Here is a 20,489-nt window from a genome sequence, read left to right as displayed (position 1 = left end):
TTTACTTACCGCAAACATGGAAGAAAAAACTGTAATAGTTTGTCTCCGTGCCATGTCTTAGACCGTGTCTCTGTGTGTGTCTGCATAATTTGTCATGTCTCCAGGTAATTTAGTCCAACGCAGGAGCATGCACAACTGCAGAGATTTGCATTCGCTAATTAATTTGTCAGAAGTCTTTTTTTTTCCCCCCACTGGGTGCTTGATTAAAACTAATATTAATAATTTTAATTAACCAGAATAATAATTAAAATCCTATCAATCCACAATTATTGCTCGGTGAAGTTTTAACTATCGGAGGCAGTCAATGGTTCGCTGCTCATTTATTTTGATGTTCAGCAGACACGTTAGTCTCTGGTTCAGTGGAAAGGTTGGTGTTGAACAGATGAGGTGTGGTTGTAATTACTTTGAGCTTTGCCACATACACACACACACACACACATACACACACACACACACTGGTACACACATGATGCACACAGGCCTTAGCCCCATCTCCAAATGTTTGATTTATTTCTACTCTCTTGTTTTCATCTTTATTTAAGCCCTTTGCTGTGGAGTAAGCACTTTGCTATAAATCTGTTGTAGGAAGCACTATAAATATATTTGGTTTGACAAGTTGTTCAATGTGGATCCGCGGAGTGAAACGGAGGGAAAACGCTCTATAAACTGCATTGTTGCTGTAGCGCTGTAATACCTCCAAATCCCCTGTGTACAGTATATTGTGTGCAAGTTGATCCGCTTCTCTTGTCTGCCTGTGAAGACCGAGACAGAGGTGCTATCGCATGAGGTTATGATCAAAAAACATGGTGCCACAGCGTGTGCGTAAACAGAACGAAGTGGATAAAACACACAATTAATAGTATTACGCTAGATGGTACTGATACGAGTCATGGTAAAATAGAGGAAGAGATTAACAGATAAACATGATGGAAATGTCTGTATAAGGCTTAAATCATCAGTCAACCCTTTGCTGTCATCAAATAGACCCCTGAAGTACCATATCCACATAACTTTTTTTAAATTTGTATGATTTGGCATTAACCATCTAGATATCTTAATATTCCAGCATACAGTCACATTTTAACAAACCGTTTCCTTATAGCTCTTTAGGAAAGGTTCTTTGTACAGACCCACCAAAGGCACGCTCGTCTGCTGCTCGTCTGCTGCCAGTGGTAACGGAGACTATTCACAAAGCTCCCGTGGCTGAATGAATCCCTGCAGCCAGATTTCAAAATATTGTGGAAAGTGTTCTCAGTGGAATTAGATGTTCAAAAATGATATATGGTTGTAATGTTAAGCAGACAACATACTGTGTTGTTTGGGTGTCTGCATACCTCTGTCCATACACTGTACTGTGTTGGCGTGTTTGAAATGAAATGCCTCCTTTTAAGAATGATCCAGATGTAATGCACCACAGAGTACGCGTCTGAAAACTGGGAACAGAATCAATAGAGAATGTGAAAAAGTGACGGTGCATGTAATTGACAACCTTAAAAAAAGATGAATTCCCTCTCTCTTACTCTCTAAGGGCCCATGCAGGAGACGGTCTTTGACTTCTGGAGGATGGTCTGGCAGGAGAACACGGCAGCTATCGTCATGGTGACCAACCTGGTGGAAGTGGGCAGGGTGGGTATTAATTAGATGTTCGCTCTAACCGCAGATCTCAAATAGGATTACCTGGCCCCCAGTCGACTGACAGCCTGATTGTATCTCAAGGCAAGCGGAGCTATCTTTTTTTTTTTTTTTTTAGTGCCTTTGTGTGTTTCGACATCAGTGCCCAGATGTTGCTTTGTGTGCGGTGTGTGTGTGTGCGCGCGCACTAAGTACCGGCTTAGTGAGGCATTGGTCTTGTGTGCTGCCAGCTCTTTTTCCATCTATCTGATCAATGAGAAGTGAGAAGAAACTGATTGATGGCCTTCATTACCAGGGCGGCATTCAGGCAACCGAGGACTCTTTCATCTGATTGGGTCTAAAACAGGAGATTAAACTCCGCAGTAGCCGCCAGCTCCTTCTAGAAAGGTCCCTTAATGTTGTCCTCCTTGGATGAAAAGCTGCTGCTATTGAGTGGTGAGGATAGTTCATAATGCACAAACTAATGCTAGATACTTTTTTTTTTTTTACTCAATGCAGCATGTGTGTCTACCTTCAGTGCTAATTTGTTACCACTTAACCTGCACTGCAGCTCCTCCGGATTTGGTTACAGTCAAGAGAAAATGAAAAGTCTCAAAGTACCGTCTAATGCTTTGAATGCCTGGGGATTTTCTCCGCGGGTTTTTTGAACGCGTTCACGCTGAAGGCCCGTTAAACACCGGCAACGTCTTCAATTCGCTGACGCGCATTTTTCGGTGGGGTTTGTAGCCGAGCCCTCGATGATTCATGGGCCCCGTCTCTCGGCACCTCATTAGGCCGTTCCTCCACAGTAGCCGAGCCCAGCACGCCACGCCACGCCCCACACCTTCTCCACACCTGCTTAGCAAGCGCCGCCGTCCACGTCGGGCCCCCTCCCCCGGCCCCCAGACCGTCTGTTACATGATCCTTGTCCAATGGCGGGCGGCGGGCACAGTTGGTCACGGTGGCGGTGGCTCCTCAGAGGGCCCCATAAAATCACTCCGCCATATCGCAGTGGGCCATCTGCTCGCGGCAGTCGCTGCTGATGAACTCTGGGAAAATGCTGGCACACACAGCGTCTGTGTCCCGCCGGTTTCGCACACAGGGGGGAGGCTCGATGGCTCCCTGCTTTGATGTGTAAGAGATGGAGTTCGGGAGGCAGCGCGTGATGAGGTGACGCTACGCGCGCTTCTTTTCCATACACTTCATCCACATGAGAGAAGGCCGCGCGCCCGGAGAAAACAAAGTCCGCGTGTACGCTGGCATGATTTTTAGCCCAAAGGCTAATTCCACCCAAACCAGGCATCCGACTCCGAGTGATCTAATAGGGTAATGGCTTTTGCCTAATTCAATCTGGCTGGAAGCGGACGGTGGATTTGCGATTGTCATCGGGGGGATTAGTCATCAGGGGTGTCGGAGAGAGAGAGAGAGAGAGAGAGAGAGAGAGGGACCTGAACGTCCCGCTCTGCCCCGTGTCACTCCACAAACCAAAATCTCATTTCATTCCTAATCAGCGCAAAGACTCCAGAAACGAAAGATTTAATCTCGTTGTGGCTGATGTCACATTTATCTCTCATCAAAAATAATCATTCTCTGATATACCTCCATGATCTCAATCTCCATCACCAGCCCTACTACCCGAGTGTCTTCATTGTAATTGAACAGGGGGGAGACGGGGTGAGGGGGCGGGGGAGGTAATATTTCCAGTGTTTTAGGTTTCTGTTGGGAAATCTGTTTTAAACTACTGAGGGTATATTATGTCACTATCATTATTGGATTATTATTATATCCAATTGTAATACAATATTATTTTTTATGTTTTTTCCTATTTCGCCGCACCGGTAGTCAAAAAACTTAAGGTGGACAAATCTCACATCCCCTCTGTGTCAATTCTGCTCTGATCCAGATCCTGTGCAGTCTACCTTTTAAAGGCATTCTCACTTTATTGATGTGAGAATAAAAAAGCAATAATGTGAGAAAGTGCTCTCCTTTCATACATTAGATTCCCATTTGCAGCAAATCGTTGATCAGGGTTCGAAACTAATACGGAGCAATCTCATTTCTACTTACAAACTAATTAAATATCAGGTGGCAAATGCGGGGTGACTGTCTTTACAGGAAAAACAAAAAAACGATGTCCTGCACTCTTGACTGTGCAGTCGAATAAGGCCTTGTGATGTACGCTAATGTGAGTGAAATGCTTTTACCGCAGGTTATTTTGTGCCCGTGGTTATAAAACGGGCTTTTGTCACTCTCAGGTGAAGTGCTGTAAGTACTGGCCCGATGACACTGAGATCTACAGAGACATCAAGGTGACGCTGATAGAGACTGAGCTGCTGTCAGAGTACGTCATCAGGACCTTTGCTGTAGAGAAGGTACTTTCTTTTTTTTTCATCCTCTATTGTCCACCGAGAGGTTGGAAAAAAACATTCCTACTTGTGCTCGGCAAACAAGTTATCAAGGTCACAGCATACGACTAGTTCATTTTATTCCACTTAATGACCAGCCTGATCCTGCATATTAAGATGTGTTTTCTTGTTTTATTTTTCTGGAATGGAATATTATTGTTATTTGGATGTTTGGGAGGCAGCAGTGAATGCAGCCCCCCAACCTCCACTCCCCAGATCACTGAGATAAACACATTTCTCCAGTGAGACCCACTGAGACCTTCTCGAACCTTTACGATCCTGCTGTTTAATTTTGAATATTCATGTTGAAGAACAAACAGTAATTTATGTTACAATCATATATCATTAATAAAATGTGGCTCCTTGTTATCCAAAGTAAAATGATATTAGTGTTACCTAAAACTGCCAAAAAGTGCTTTTCAAAAAAACGTCTACATGAAACATGTTATATATAATATGATGCTTTATAAACAGAACTCGAGCGGCCTTGGACATCCTGTTTGAAATCTTTGCCAAAGTCGTCCTCCACTCCGCCCACAAAGTGTATATTTGTATTCAGTCCAGCTGGATATTTGCTTCAGAAGGACCTCTCACGCCGTCTGCACACTGTATCCTCTGTGGCCTCGGCACATCCTCCCCGTCTTCTGCTGCGCTCTGTGTGTTTAACTTGATGAATCCGTTCCTCAGAGAGGGGCTCACGAGATCCGGGAGATCCGACAGTTTCACTTCACGGGGTGGCCGGACCACGGCGTTCCCTACCACGCCACGGGCCTGCTGGGCTTTATTAGGAGAGTCAAGTCCAAGACGCTGACCAATGCTGGACCCATGGTGGTTCACTGCAGGTTGGTGTTCACTGCAACTTTAGCGATGTGTTTGTTAAACAAAAAAAATACATTTTACAAAATAAGTAAGTGTCTTAATAATTAATTAAGCTGCATGCTTCCCCACAGTGCCGGGGCGGGACGGACGGGCTGCTTCATCGTCATCGACATCATGCTGGACATGGCGGAGAGGGAGGGGGTGGTGGACATTTACAACTGCGTGAGGGAGCTGCGCTCGCGGAGGGTCAACATGGTCCAGACTGAGGTACGGTGGATCGGGTCCCACAGTGGCCTCAGAGGAGCAGGTCCTGAGAACAGACGCTCAGAATTCATAGAAAAGAGAGCAGCTTTCGTTTTGTTTTTATCAGGAAAATGAATCATCACCTGACTTTTATTAGTTAATGTTTCTGCAGGATAAGAGATCTTGTCAGTAAAGATTTTCTTTTGCCATTTTGCCAGTGAGTGATGATGCCCACTGTCTTTTAAAAAGCAGCATAATTGTTTTTCATTTTTCAAGTGCCACTTGAAGTGCCATGCATTCATCAGACAATAGGAATACATTTCATTCTGTGACTAAACTATCCGAAGCATAATTGACCTCTATGTGGCAGCTGTAGCACGAGTGCTCTTCAGTGCTTGTTTCAACCGACGTGAAATATCTGCTGAATTGTGTTTTATATTTAGAGCAGATGTATTGCTGTTTTATGTCCATTCATTGAGTTGGACACACCCAGGATGCTAAGCACAAGTGATTGGCAATACATACTATAATGAAAGGGTTTAGAGGCCTCCAACTGAAAGCATTCCGCTCATATTGCTGGCTGAGAGCATCGCTGGCTCCTCCTCCATCTCCAGCTCAATGCCAGTGCGGACTACCAAAGGACTTTTGCGCTTTCCTGAACACCGGCCATCTGGAGGTGTCCACAGTCTCGTCGGACGCATCATTTCACCGTAATTCCCTTTAAATCACAGGCGTCATTGGGCTTAATGGGCAAATGTTTCATCGCTGACGCCCGAATTGGGATTTGAGTAACTGGAGACCAAATGTTGTTCACCCTGAGTCACTCTCCTCAAATTCAGTGACCTTCAAAGTGCGTGTGCGTGTTTTTCCCTCGCAGGTGTTCAGGCCCCATTGGCACGGCTCCGCAGCCCGCGGCCGCACACTAGCTCGCCGACGTGGTTCAATGTGTTCGCGGGAAATGAAAAGCCGTGTTGTTGTTTATAGTTCACGAGCTCCGATACAATCGATCAATCTGTGGATCCTGGGTTGCAGGGCCCCGCGTGGCCGCCGACCCGGGCCCGAGTGCCGGGGGGGGGTCAAAGTCTCTGCGGTCAGCAATTCACTCCCTGCGCTAAGCTGAACAAATGGCAGCACATGTTTCTCTGCGTAAACCGGTGACCCGTGTGCATGTGTGCGGATTTTGGTCCGAAGTGACAGGGAGGTGTCAGCTAAAAATGTCACTTCAGAATAGATTTGCGTCAAGCCTCAAGCAGTGTCACCATGTCGACTGCTTGACTGACTGATGTGAGGAGGAGGAGGAGGAGGAGGAGGAGGAGGAGATTTGCAGGTTTGCCCCGCATGAAGTTAAGGACAGCGGGGTTTGTTTTTGTTTTGAAGACGTCAGCCTCGTTCTTTTCCTTCGATCGTGACAATGATGACAATGAAGTTTTCAACTTGGGTCACCAAAGGTTTGACCTGAAAAGTTAACGGAATTTTAGGAATATACTGTCCTACAGGCCTCTAAATATTCTTGTCACATATTCTTGAGTTTTGTACCAAAATATATGCACAATTATATAATGTAACCTTTGAACACAGACAAATATTAGTCACAGAAAGTGACTCGGGGGTAGAGAATAATCCCGGTTGCGTTAAGGTCATTGAATTCTTCCAGCAAAAATGCACCGGCTCAAGCGTCTTTGCTTTTGCTAAAAACAAAATCATATTTTGTAAGTCGTTGCCTCAGAAGCCTTAAAGATCCGCAATGAGGATGCCGTTTCTTGCAGGAGCAGTATGTCTTCATCCACGACGCCATCTTGGAGGCGTGTCTCTGCGGCGACACCACCATTCCTGCCAGCCAGCTCCGCTCCGTGTACTACGACATGAACCGCCTGGACCCGCAGACCAACTCCAGCCCGATTAAAGAGGAGTTTAGGGTGAGCAAATACAACTTGTTTGCAAAATCCGTAATCAAGCATGATCTCAAGTGAAGGATGAGTTGAAAACAAACAGTAAACATGTTTTCTCCTGGTGATTGCCGCGGTCCTCCCCCTCTGGGCCAATCAGAGGCAAATATATCACCTTGCTTTAATCTGTGTTCGTACCCCACCCATTGGACCAATCAGTGTTATATGAGATGCATGGCCCCCCAAAGTTTCATCACAGTCCCATCAGCTCTCGCTAATGTAACTGATTAAAGAATTGCACTGTTAATTACCATATTGGGAGATAATTAGTGCCTACCTTCCAGCGTTTGACTGACAGTGCGTAATTCCCGCCTCCACCTCGGTCGACAGACTCTGAATATGGTGACTCCCACGCTGCGAGTGGAGGACTGCAGCATCGCCCTGCTGCCCAGGAACCACGAGAAGAACCGCTGCATGGACGTCCTCCCTCCGGACCGCTGCCTGCCCTTCCTGATCACCATCGACGGGGAGAGCTCCAATTACATCAACGCCGCGCTCATGGATGTGAGAGCCCCTATTCTTCTCCTGCTTTCGGAATGTCTTTTTTCTCGACGGGGTCGCTTGAATGAGCGTCGCAGCGTCATCGGAATTCTCGGGCAGTCGGATTCCCGTGATTCGTTCACTACGAGTCGCAGGGCTCGTTGTTCACGCTGTAGCTCGGGATGCAGGGAGAAGCATCAGAGGAAGGAATGCGTGATATGAAATAGATCAAAAGCCCCCTTTACAAGCCGCCCACAAAAGTGAAGGCATTAACAAATCAAAGGGATTTTTTCATTGAAATTAACTTTGCTTTATGTAGGAAGAGATGTTGAAAATAAGTGTATGGAGTATAATTCAGTCTGACCTTTGTCACAAAACGAGGGACTTGAGCCTTGACAGGCACATTGAAAGCAAAGATATTCAGGTGTCTGGTTTTTATTCACGTCTCAAGTCTCTCTATGTGATAAAATCATTTTTTACACCATTAACCGTTGAGGTGAGGGTCAAATTTTAATTTAAGGTTAATGTTATTTCTGTCCTCAAGTTTGTAATCACATTTATCAGATAAAGATTGCCAGTTGTCATGGAATTGTAGATGTTACACCTTCCCTTTTTACTTCATGCGTTATGGACTTCTTCCTCTTTTTACTATTTTGACATTAGAAACGGTAGAATTGAGAAACAATCTCAACACAAACAATGTCACCATCATTGAGGACGCGACATGCTAATAAATAGACATACAGGTGTGATTGTTTTGTCAACTATTAAAAGGGCTTTGAAAGAAAGCTATTTCTAATAAAGCACTGACAGCCTGTTTCAGTCCTCCTTTAAAAGCCAGTAAACGATGAGCAGTCGTACACACAGCTGTTTAGCTGGATGCATGTGCAAGACTCCACTGATGGACAGTAAGTGCACGTAGTCAGGTAGACAGGCGCGTGCAGTCCTTTTTTTGTCCTTTGTCTTTTTCTGTCGGGATGTAACAAAAACAGTGAGGCAGGTCATTTTAAAACGTTATTGGTTTCATTCTTGGTAAATAGTCATGCTGCGTGCCGTATGATATGCACGAGGTGTATGTGGCGGCAGTGTTTCAAATCTTTCCACCTTTCCTTCCTCCAGAGTTACAAGCAGCCCTCTGCATTCATAGTGACCCAGCACCCGTTACCCAACACAGTGAAGGACTTCTGGAGATTGGTGCTGGATTACCACTGCACATCCATAGTAATGCTCAACGACGTCGATCCGGCCCAGGTAAACCCGACCTGATATGCGCGCATGAACACACGTGTGCAATACACGGAAATAATCCTTCAGGCACGTCGCAAGAAGCACGCTGACAAACAGATGAGGTGGCGCCTTTCTGTATCTAATAAAGAAACACAAGAGGACAGCGTGGGAACGGGGATTCAGAGAAGGATTGCTTTTTTGTTTTCTTCCAGAATGGACTTAGGGGGGGTGGAAACATAAATGTGACTCTACTGGAAAACAATGCAACATATACGCAATATGTGTTAGAAATGAGGTGGATGCCGCGGAGTGGGAGGAGGACTTGCCATGAAAGTTTGGGGTAGATGGAGAGACAGGCCCGTGGAAGAGCCTATGCAGCTTTTCTCAGCCCGAGGCTCTGTCATAACACCCTCGGATCAAAGCCTCAAGCCAGGCTCGCTCCCCCCATCCAAATCCCCCCCCCCTCACCTTCCCTAGGTGACTGACTGACTGACTGGTTGGCTGACTGGCTGAAAAGAGAAGGCCTTTCATTCAATATTCTCACTGTAGCCAGCCAGCCAAGGAAACAGCACAGGTATGAAGGGAGGAAACGGGGGGGTAGATGGAGGCGAGGGAGGTGGAGGCTTACTATCTTCTCCATCAGCATCTTTGTGTTTTGCATCTTGACTTTGTCAGATTTGGAGAATGCTCTGAAGGAAAGCTGGGAAGCTGGAAAGCGGTGCTCTTCCTGCCACACGGGCCGTAAACCCGCTGGGGCTTTTTTAACCTGCGTTAGACAAAGAAAGCCTAAATGTGTGCGTCCATTTACACGCACGGGCTGTTATCGCTGTGCATGTCTGTGCGGAATCTGTCCATCTGTGCGTGCACACTTCCACTTGTCTGATTAAGTGCTGTGAGGCCAGCGGTGGGCTCTGCAGGTGCTTGTTCCTCACTGGGCTTTTCTCTCCCCAGGGGGGTTGATGGAGGAGGTTTTGAAGCTCTCGCGATGCTGTCCCGTGGGGTTTATTTATTTTGCACTCAATAACGCCATCGATTATTTTGTATTGCCTTTTCAATTGATTTACCGATCGTATACTTGCAACTGTTGAAGGATAGTGAGACAAACATCCAAAATCTCAAGGGGGCATCTAAACATAACAAAAAAATTAATATTGTTATTTGTCGTCTGTAACATCTGATCGCCATTGTTTACGACTGATTGTGTGGAAAGCTGTTTGAAAAGCTCAACGTAATGTAGTGTAGTAGTGGTTATCAGTGGTAAATGTCCAATTACTTTTATATCAACCATCTTTTAATATGTCTTCTTCTTTTAATTACCTTTCATCCGCACACAGCAGATTATGAGATTTTCTCTAAGCCTAAAAAATACTTTTTTTCATGGTTTTTAAGCAGGAGAAAGTGCGCGCGTGTTTGTCTGTTTCTCTGGAGATAAAAAAATATCAAGGCTCTTTCCTGGAATTTGTGTCTTATTTCTTTAAAAAATGGTTATTGGATCAGGAGACTGCCGTCGCTACAACACATCTGTGTCTTTTGCTCTTTTCAAAATGTATCCCGACTTTTGTCTGAAGTTCCTTCTGCACTGAATCAATTCATCAATTCTAAAAAGAAAGCGGTTCACATTCAATCAATTCCCCTTTGCTCTCCCTACTTCATCAGTCACGTCCTCCTTGTAATCCCACAGAAAACTCTTGAGCATTTTTGTATGAGGAGGTGAAATCAATGTCACTGTCTTCAGTTGGTATTATTTTGACTCCAAAACTAATGAATCCTTCTCCATTTTATGTTTTTTTTCTCTTTGTTTGCGTCCGTGTGTGTGTGTGTGTGTGTGCGTGTGTGTGTGCGTGTACATGTACGTGCCTGTTCTGTTTAGTTGTGCCCACAGTACTGGCCTGAAAACGGAGTCCACCGCCACGGACCCATCCAGGTGGAGTTTGTCTCTGCCGACCTGGAGGAGGACATCATCAGCAGAATATTTCGGATTTACAACGCAGCTCGGGTACGGTGACACCATGGCGACCACGCTCCACACACGGGAAGTCGCCGGTTTAGTCGAAAAGAAGAACAAACACGGCGTGGTTTCTAGAAATCACCTTGTTATTCTGGTTCCCACCAAACGGTTCACAAGAGGATGATGTCAGAGGATATTTTCTCTATATATTCACTTTTTAGATGCTTTCGGGCTTCCAACAATTGCTCTGATTTGAAGGGACATGAGCCAATGAGGTTGGGAACCAGTGCTCCTGTGCCCCGCCACAATAAAGCTACTTATGACCTTTGGTTGCACGTTTAATTGCCAAGCAGCTCAACCAAACAGTTTTTTTTCCATATTTTATTTCAAGCATATTTCACAAAAAAGAATCGTGACCGCTCACATTGATCCTGTTTAATTAACGTTGAGCAACCATCATCACTGCCCAGTAAGGGACCTGACCTGCAGTCACCTGCGTAAGCTCCTTACTGTTACAGTTTGCCCACAGTTGTCTGTGATCTCTCCTCATATGAGCGTGTCCCAAGGCCGCCCCCCCCGCCGTGTTAACTGGAATACAATCCAATCACACATGATCAGCAACAAGTGCTATCGATCCTCGTGTCGGAGTGTGATTCAGAGTGTCTGTAGTTCTTAAGTATCCGTCTCCAGCTGAGACCGTGCTCATCTATCAACCCGTCTATTCATCTCTTGATGTGAATCCCCTCGTCCTGCTTGTCCCCACCGAGGCTTAGCTTAGTCGCATCTTTACGGTCGGATTGCGTGGTTTCACCGCAGCGATTAACCCCACCTCCTCTCGACCTCTTAACCTGGGATAACCTGTGCATCCCCCTTCCCTTCCAGCCTCAGGACGGCTACCGGATGGTGCAGCAGTTCCAGTTCCTGGGCTGGCCCATGTACAGAGACACGCCCATGTCCAAGCGCTCCTTCCTCAAGCTGATTCGACAGGTGGACAAGTGGCAGGAAGAGTACGACGGAGGCGAGGGACGCACTGTGGTCCATTGTCTGTAAGTCGTCGCTTCACTCAGCACTGCCATTAAGAATGAAACAGCTCCACCTACTGACTGAAGAGCCTCCTTGCATCAAAAACTCCTCATCAGCTTGATTGTCAAATAGCTTCCTGTACTAAATGCAACTCACATTATATTTGTTTAATGCTTGGCTTGTTTGTGATCTCTAGGAATGGAGGCGGTCGAAGCGGGACATTCTGTGCCATCAGCATTGTGTGTGAGATGCTTCAGCATCAGCGCTCTGTGGATGTTTTCCACGCCGTCAAAACACTGAGGAACAATAAACCCAACATGGTGGACCTACTGGTGAGCAGCATTGCAGCAGCACTTTGATCTGACTCTTTTGAGTTAATTATAACCTTCCAATCCACCAGATGCTATTTCATGGGAATGGTACAGCAATTTATATTATTTCAACAAAGTTTGGGAACTTTGATAACCACGGTAAATGCTTCTACTAAATTCTGCGCATTTCCGATCGTTTCCGATCCTGTCCGTTTTGCACTAATATAATGGATCTTCACTTGTTGTTCCCCAACTTTCCAAGTACCTGCATCGAGATATTGTCCATCCAATCCATTTGCTGATCGCAGTAGATGGTTTGATTCATTTAAACTGGGTCAACACAAGAGGTTAAAGCGTTTGTGTGTCAAACACTCTAGCAGGTTGATGCGGCCATGTGCGCCTCTCTGATGTTTTGCTTTGTTTCCTCTCGTCTCGTAGGACCAGTACAAGTTTTGCTACGAAGTCGCACTGGAGTACTTGAACTCTGGGTAACTCGGCGCCGCTGAAGCCACCAGAGACTCGGACATTTTGCGACGCCACAGAAGGCCGCAGCTCACATGTGTGCATTGTGCTATGTGCGCCTGTGTGTGTGTGTCTGTGTGTGTTTTACTAACTTCGACAAGGAGCGAGGTATGCACACAACCATACACGCGGCCGCCCCTTTTTTTGAACCAGGTCTCTTCTTTTTTGGCGGGGAAAGGTAACAGAGTTGTGTGGTGTTAATTATCGCGGCCTGTGTCTGTCGGCGACAGCTGAGGAAGCCGGCTGAAGCACAAAGAGGGTCTTTTTTTTTTTTTTTTCTCCTCTGCTGTGAGTCTCCTCCTCTCTGGATCCCTCTTTCTCTCTGCCTGCATCTCTCTCTCTCTCTCTCTCTCTCAGCCGCCTGTAGTCCTTGATCCTCATTGGACTGTGAGCATTAAATATTCTCCAGTTTTGCGTGGAATGCGATGCACTGTACATAGCGTTAACGTGTTCATTTTATTATCTCTGGCTTTAGTTTTTTTGTTTGGTTTTTTTTTTGCTCAGTATTATAGGTCATTAAACGCAGGAAAGCAAAGCCTAGATGTTACTTAATGTCTTGTAAATGTCTGACTGCTAGATGATTATTGCTTGATACTGTGTGTTTGGGACAGCTGGCTCAGTCTACATCTGCTTTCCTTATTTTCTGTACAGGGATCCAAAGCTTTATTTGCTCTTTCATTTGAATTCTTGTTGTGCATATTGTACATATTTCTGTAGATTATTTATTCACAGTATGTACTTTTTTTGTGACTCGCAGTAAGTGACAATCATATGTTCTATAGGTTTGGTTTATTGACTGTATTGTGTGCTTTTCTTTCGGTCACTTCTGTGATCAATTCCACTGTAAAGAAAACAAGGTATTATATAAATGTATCTGCAATGTAAACATTGAATTGAAGTATTTTTTGCCTTGTGAGGGCAGCTGTAAAAGATGACTTTAGGGGGACATCTGATGGGGAGATGGGGAATAACACAATCACTTCCCTGCTCACAACTTTTAACGGCGCCACGGTATTGAGCTGTTTTCCTGATAATAACTTAGGATGTGCTACTACATGGACGGGGGCTTTCCTCTAATCTTGCAAATAGTTTTTAATTTAAATAATTGTTTTGAGGTATATTTGTTCTCATAGGAGGTACAGTCACAAAACAAGAACCCCCTTTTGCTGCCGTTTAGTACATGGTCAAAATACGTATTTTTATCTAAAATCATAAAATGTATGAACCTATAATAAAAAATATCTGAGATCCTTCAAAGGATTAGTGTTGAGGACAAGGACGTATCAGCAGAAAGTGAATCTAATATTTATAACTATTTTTCATGGCCGTGTAAGTACCTGAAACAAAGAATGGTTGTGTTTTAGTTTAGAACTAGCCCATCATGGTCACATCGGAAGCGGGTTCTTGTCATAGACTCCTCCATGTTTATGGAGCAAACACTGGCTCTTGATATAAAACACGTAAATACGTACCTCGTGCATTGTGAAGCTTTAAAGTGTCTTAAAAAACGCTGTTGCTAACAAGTAGTCAGTTTATAGCGCACCAATTACATTCAATCGGTGGGCTATTTACTTTCTGCAATAATCCGCCATACTGGCACAACTCTATACACAACGGCAACCACTTACAACAAATAGGTGATACACAGACGTTGAAACAGATGTTATTCTAAACCTACTTTAAAAGGTTACATCAAACTGTTGAACCGATGTCAGGTCCGGATTGTGTTGTGATTGTTTTGGTCAAATGACCATCCTCAAATAAAGGCCTTGTATTACTCCCCTGTGTACGTATTATAATGTACACTTGTAATAGCAGCCTTAAAAGCTCTCCAATAGAGCGGCTCTGCGATTGATCGTCGGGGGGTAATCATTGGTAATTTATTGCTAACACAGGCTGAGGTAAGTGCTGGTGTACTGGCATAGGTCACATTGAAAAGCTGCTCCCCGAATTACTTTTTAAACAAGACGCACACGTATTAACCTTGAAGAAATATGAAGTGCTTTTTATCTGGCACATCCGCACTATGGGAGATTGGAATCGAAGGCAACACCTTTAGATTCTAACAGATGATTAATTTAAAAAAAAGATTGATTGACACAAAGATTTTAGTCTTTCTACTGTCTGCCAGAATACTGCGTAGTTTTGTTTTTCGAGTAAAAATTGATCTGACCTCTAAAAAGGACATGCAGCACCGAAGAGGGTGGATAAGCTAAACCGGTTTCTCAAGTTTACCTTTAACTGTAAAGGAAAGCGGTCTTTTTTGTTTGAATTCTATAAATAAATTGAACCTAATTTAATGCTTAGAAAACAAAAAAAGGTGTTTCTTTGAAAATAAAATATGGTCTGTTTGCTAAAAGGCCACTGGACTGGTTTTGAATCGTTTCATGTAAAAATGGCTCAGTAGATCCAGATTTTATACTCTGTAAAACTATGAAACTGTTAGAAACACCATTTGAGAAAAAATAAATTCTACTAGATTGAAATGTGTTTGAGACCGCTCAAATCTGCTGTTTCCAGGGCCTGATAGATTTGGGTTCGTCCTCCCCCTGCTGGTGGCCCCGAGTACCTTCCCTTAACATTCGCCCAGAATAAACTGTACTAACCCATTTAAAATGATTCACTCCGTTCAAACATATGACCGTGATGATTGTCGGGTTTTACAACTGAGTAATGTTTTAAACTATACATATAATAATAGTACATGGCTTTCCCTGATGAAAAGGTCGAAAAGTCTACATCAAGGTCAAACTTAATTTTATGGGACCACCGGCCAGCAGATATGAACATCATCAAGTTTTACTGACATAAAAACTTTAAAAAATCTCGAACCGAAATCTTCAATTTATTTAAAAGAATTCAGCAAATTAACCTCAACTGTTAAACTGTTTGTAACCGATGTAACTGGCGGGTTTGCGTGTGGATCCTTGTCCATGTTGTTATTTCAGTGACATCAGTGGTGGTGATGAGGAAGCAACAGATTTATCAGGAATTTTGTAGTGCAAAGATTTAACCGAATGCGTTAATGCTGCACATTAAAACACTGCTTTAAGAACTCTCTACCATCCTTGTGTGAAGGATTGTTAACTCTTAGATATAAAAGTTCCCCGCTGTCAGCTGATCGGTGCATTGATTGCATTGATTGTAAATTCAAAACGGTAGTTTGAAAGTGCAAAGAATGAGGGGCGCTCCCTTCTGACCACGAGCTGCAGCACACTTTCAACCACCAGAGGTCAGTGTAAAAGCATTGTGTTGCCCACGAAGGACTCGGAAACACTGTTTTAATAAGGTCCTTACTTCAAATTGGGCCCGTTGTTGTGCCAACACCCGTCTCTGCAGATCTACTGTTATAATACGCAGATTACAGTCCATTTCTTTAAAAACACAGGGCTTGTTTGCCGCTTAATGCAGTCGTTTGTGGATTCAGGCAGCAGCGGCGCCTTGAGGAATCTCTGAAAGGAGGAATCTTTGGCAGGTCTTCATGGAAGCCGAGTGCCTCATCTTTTCCCCTCACACACTGTTCCAGTGGGTCAGAGCCACCGGCGCTGTGGCAGGAGGGATGGTTTCATGTTTCATTGCAGCTCTGCTGGTGAATTATTTCTCTGTTCACACAAGGAGAGCCGGGAGCTGATGGACGGAGACCGAGGAGACCGGGAGCTGCTGCAGAGGCTTGATGTTACCAGATGTTACCTGGCTGAAGATGCTCAAGAACAACATATGTCTGATGTCTGGTGAAATCCTTAGGCTTAGTTAATTCATCTGGATTTAAGGCAATAAAATTATAAATAATACATTCGTTTTTATCTCAGCTTACATTCTGAATAACTATAAATAATTTGCTGGATGCATGAGAACAGCTCATAGTATTTAATATAATCCAGACAATCGTCAGCAAAACAACCTGGGAAAAAAACAAAGTTTAAATACCATCAATGAGATACCGAGTTACAAATGAAGATTCTCAAAGGGACCTTTAACATAAATTGTCTACAAAATATGAGGGAAAAACAAATCAACACTCCTACTTTATTCGACAACCTTGGTCGTAATTTGACACGGAGGCTTAACTTTCATCCCAGACATCATATTGAACGGATCAAGTTTCACATTTTTCCAAAATGGTAGGCATTACATTTGTGCATGAATCCTTTATGAGTTGCCATTGAGAGGCCCAAGGTCGCAGGTTGCAGGCGGCGCCGCGTCTGAGCTCTGCGTGTGCAGTAGATGGCAGCGTCGTGCAGACAAAGCTCCCAGCGACTCAGCAAGCCGGCAGCAGCACGAGCTCTATTAAGCACTCTGTTACGCACTCAATTTGGCTCAAAGCTCATGTCCAATTCAAGTAATTAACACGTAATCCCCTGAAGACAACGTTTTAAGGATCCTGGAAAGGAGTCAGGAAAGAGAAAATGTGGCCCAATGAGTTTAAGAGCGAATATTTCTGGTTTGTATTCATTAGTATAAGTATAAGGTCATTCAACCCATCGAGATCTTTTTCTCACAGATGCTGTATTACATTTTTTTGATCTGCATCTTGAGTCATGAGCCTCATATTACTATCGCACACTGCAACTGTGTAATAAAAAAAACAATAAATAATAAATGACTCCCCAATTTTCCCACGAAAGATTAAGTGTTGTGCTTCCCCGTAATCGAGATGTTCGCTGAATCGTATGATGCGGCCTCCTTTAAAACAACACGTGCATCATATCGCAGATCGTCACGCATGTGAACACGCACATATGCAACAACTACAGAGCGATAGTCCTCGGTCAAAGGGCAGCTGAAGCAACCGGAGGACAACAGCCTGCTTCCATCTCCGGGGACTGGATTATTCTCCTCTCGCTCTCTCTCCGCCTGCCTTTATCTCTTTACCACCACTACCCCATCTTGCTTTTCTACCACAAAACAAATGCACTGACTGACTGGATGGCACATTTGTTTGAGAACAGAAGAGGACATCCTCTTTACTTTTGAATTCTTTATGTTTTAAGTGACTGCAAAAAACTGGGCGTCACGTGGCCCTGTGATCCGATTTGTCACCTTTAACATCATATCCAATTGGCCGAATTTTAAAATCTCTCAACCGTTTTGACAGTAATGTTTGAACGTTTTAAATCTGTGGATCAATCCCAGATCCTTGTTATTCTTTTTTTAAAGAATGATGCACCAGCGGAGTATTTGCTTTGATTTGCAGCCCTGCCATCGACCGCTTGCCAAGGGGGAGAAAGCGATCAATCAATGGACCAGCTTAACATACAAAAAAAGCGGCTCTGTCTAGCTCTTACATCTGAGGCAAATCCATATCTCATATTTCCTCTATTTCCATGCCGTTGGAGGGGGGAGAGTAAGATGCCGCTGCTCCCCTGACATTGTTCCTATCCGTCCTTTGATGTGATTGCATTGTCAGCTCTGAGTTTGCTGCTGCCGTAGTCCTCTTAGTTAGATGCTGCATGCGAAGACACTGGAGAAACCGCCTTCCCGGGCGCAGATGTGGCATACATATTTCAGTAGTTTGAGACTACATATTTTAGAAGTTGCAAGCTTAGTGTCAACCCACAAGTGGATAGCCTAGTTTGCTGCGTGGCTGGAGTATTGCATCCCTTTCACCCTTCTTCAAGTAGGCTCAACAAGCAAAATATGTCTGTACACACAAGCACACACAACAAAGCTGGTGTCAGCTGGCGTGTCCGTCCCCATCGTGTGAGACAAAATAATATTGGGAGTTTGCCCGAGGTCAAGTCCTCGTCAAAGTCAATCTGGTTTCCTGCAACTCTGGGGTGGCGGAGGGATGGGTGGGGGGGGGGGACTAACGACTTGGCCCCCCGTGTTACCGTGGCAGCCGACGGTCCCTCTTTACATAGGATCAGTCTGTTGCCATAGCAGCCCCGCAGAGCTTTCCTGCCAGTCAGTCTAGCAGAGAAGATGAGTGAACCAGCGGTGCCCCCCATCCAAAGAGGCCTGCGTGTCTTCATCTGTTGCCATGGCACCGTAATAGCGTTCTGGATAGATTTGGCATGGCAGGGAGTCAGTCCCTTTATCTTCCGACGCATTATATTGAACCGTGCTCGCCTGTGTTCGTCACTCGAAACATGGCGTGCAGACAAAGGGAGCCGAACGGGGTGGAAGCTAGATGTCAAGATACTGCATCTTTGTTGAGATCTCGAGTGGTGCTAAGCTCAGCTGCATGGGCAGGGTGCTGCTTAGGTGGTACATGTTGGAGACGTGCTTGAGCAGGTAGCCTGGGGTGGACGCTCCAGCTGTCTCACTTTGTATTAGAATGAGTAGCTGTGTGCAGTCGTACCTCATTTGCTGTGATTAAGAGTGAAAGCGACGAGGAAATCAGAGAGCTACACTTTAAAATGTACTATTTACAGAAAAGAAGCATTTAATGGATTCATTCACTCTTAACAAAATGTGAACAGTTTACTTTGGAATTAATGTTCTCTGGAGAAAGAAAGTGCTCCTTTTGGAAAAAAGGTTCAAGTTAAATTTTTGATATGTCATTTTTATCTTTTGAAGGGTACACAAGTTCCTGTCCCAGCTGTCGGACGGGTTTCAGGCAAAAATACGAATATCTCAAAAGCTTCAAGCAATAAAACCTGACCTCACTATCCTCTAAAACATGTGGGGTATTTTACAATTTGGTTGATTTCCTATAAAAATAAAAAGGAGGATGATTTTCCAGCTTTTTAACAGCATTAAACCGCACACCACATAACCATGTTATCATAAAGTGAGGTTGATTTGTCTGCCAAGTGCTCATCCCATCGCTCTGAGAGCAGAAAGACAATCAAGACGAACTCATTTGCAACCGCTTGGAGACCGATCTCTGCGGTGCATCCTCACCACTGTAGTGAGATGATGGCAGTGCTGGGATTACAACCATCGCTCCCACCATTTGGTAACCTCACTGTGAGGAGAAAGCGGAGGTCGGTCGTGACTCACGTTTGGCTGCGTGATTGGTTTCCCAGACCGACGTTGCTGCTGCTGCTCCTCTCGGGAGGAGGAAGAGGGCCACGTGTAGATGCTGTGGAAGTGGGCAGCGTGGAGTTCCTTCACATTACGCTGCAGCGTAGTCTTTGTATTTTTAAATGATGTCTCACGCCCTCCGTCGCTGATTCTTCCTTTATGTCTTCTGATCGGAGCCACTTGTATGTTAAAAGATCCAGTGTTCGTCGTCGTCGGATGTGTGGCGCTTTATTGGCAAGAAGGTCTGTGTGTTACGGCTCCCCTTCTCTGCCTCCGAAGACCAATGCCCAGCAGTTGAGAACTGTTCCTCATACAGATTAAGGAGATGGAAAATTACTTGTGGTAATTTACAGCCAAACGAATCACTTGACCACTCTTTCCTGTTTATTGGAGGAATATAGGAACTGCCATGTCTGATTTCCTTCCAAACGTTATCAAATTGTACTTGAATTTTCAGAAAATATGGCAAAGTACTAGAAGAACTATTGCAGAAGAATGTTTGCTATCATACTCAAAAGACACAAATCCTATTGTGTCTGTCGGTCTTAGCGTTTCATGAGAGCGAGCCCAGCATGTCCACTTCAGCGAGCCTGGCTTAAATGCACTTCACTTCCTACTGCTGCTTTGATGACACGTAGCGTTATGACGAGAGTAAACAGCCAAATCAAACCAGAGTGTATTTCATCAATCTTATTGTAAATAAGCCCCAACTGTGGTGTTTTTTAAACTATATTTGGTGACTTGGTATTTCTTATAACAAATGTAAAGAACCTCGCCTCACGAAATCCATCTACTTTCAGATGGAACTATGTCAAAGCAAGCAACTAATACGCATGTGGAAATGACTTCCTGTCACTACAGTCATGTTTTCACCAGTGTCTCTGCTTGTGAGTAACTGAGATTGTGTTGGTTCTGTAAGGGGCGGATTTCATGCTGTTATTGCCAGTGGTTATAGACAGTAATAGAGTTGCTAATTTTTGAACGC

General features: G+C 44.5%; 1 protein-coding gene across 9 annotated transcripts in view; it reads left to right on the top strand.

Moving 5' to 3' along the window:
* LOC120816195 (receptor-type tyrosine-protein phosphatase mu) overlaps nucleotides 1–13,421 on the top strand; it is a 122,925-nt gene extending 109,504 nt beyond the window's left edge. For 7 of the 9 annotated variants that reach the window (XM_078099378.1, XM_078099377.1, XM_078099376.1 and 4 more), the window contains 11 exons: nucleotides 1,529–1,626; nucleotides 3,867–3,983; nucleotides 4,704–4,858; nucleotides 4,967–5,102; nucleotides 6,845–6,994; nucleotides 7,355–7,528; nucleotides 8,624–8,755; nucleotides 10,602–10,727; nucleotides 11,562–11,725; nucleotides 11,899–12,034; nucleotides 12,452–13,421. In XM_078099378.1, the coding sequence (XP_077955504.1) occupies nucleotides 1,529–1,626; nucleotides 3,867–3,983; nucleotides 4,704–4,858; nucleotides 4,967–5,102; nucleotides 6,845–6,994; nucleotides 7,355–7,528; nucleotides 8,624–8,755; nucleotides 10,602–10,727; nucleotides 11,562–11,725; nucleotides 11,899–12,034; nucleotides 12,452–12,505 (1,442 nt within the window). In that variant the 3' untranslated portion in view covers nucleotides 12,506–13,421. The remainder of the gene's footprint in view (nucleotides 1–1,528; nucleotides 1,627–3,866; nucleotides 3,984–4,703; nucleotides 4,859–4,966; nucleotides 5,103–6,844; nucleotides 6,995–7,354; nucleotides 7,529–8,623; nucleotides 8,756–10,601; nucleotides 10,728–11,561; nucleotides 11,726–11,898; nucleotides 12,035–12,451) is intronic. The other 2 variants (XM_078099374.1, XM_078099375.1) reach the window with 2 other exon arrangements.
* The last annotated feature ends 7,068 nt before the right edge of the window (nucleotides 13,422–20,489 follow it).

Source organism: Gasterosteus aculeatus, chromosome 3, assembly GCF_964276395.1.
Source record: "Gasterosteus aculeatus chromosome 3, fGasAcu3.hap1.1, whole genome shotgun sequence".
Lineage (NCBI taxonomy): Eukaryota > Metazoa > Chordata > Actinopteri > Perciformes > Gasterosteidae > Gasterosteus > Gasterosteus aculeatus.
The sequence above is the reverse complement of the archived record's forward strand: the minus strand, read 5'-3'. Positions and strand labels throughout refer to the sequence as shown.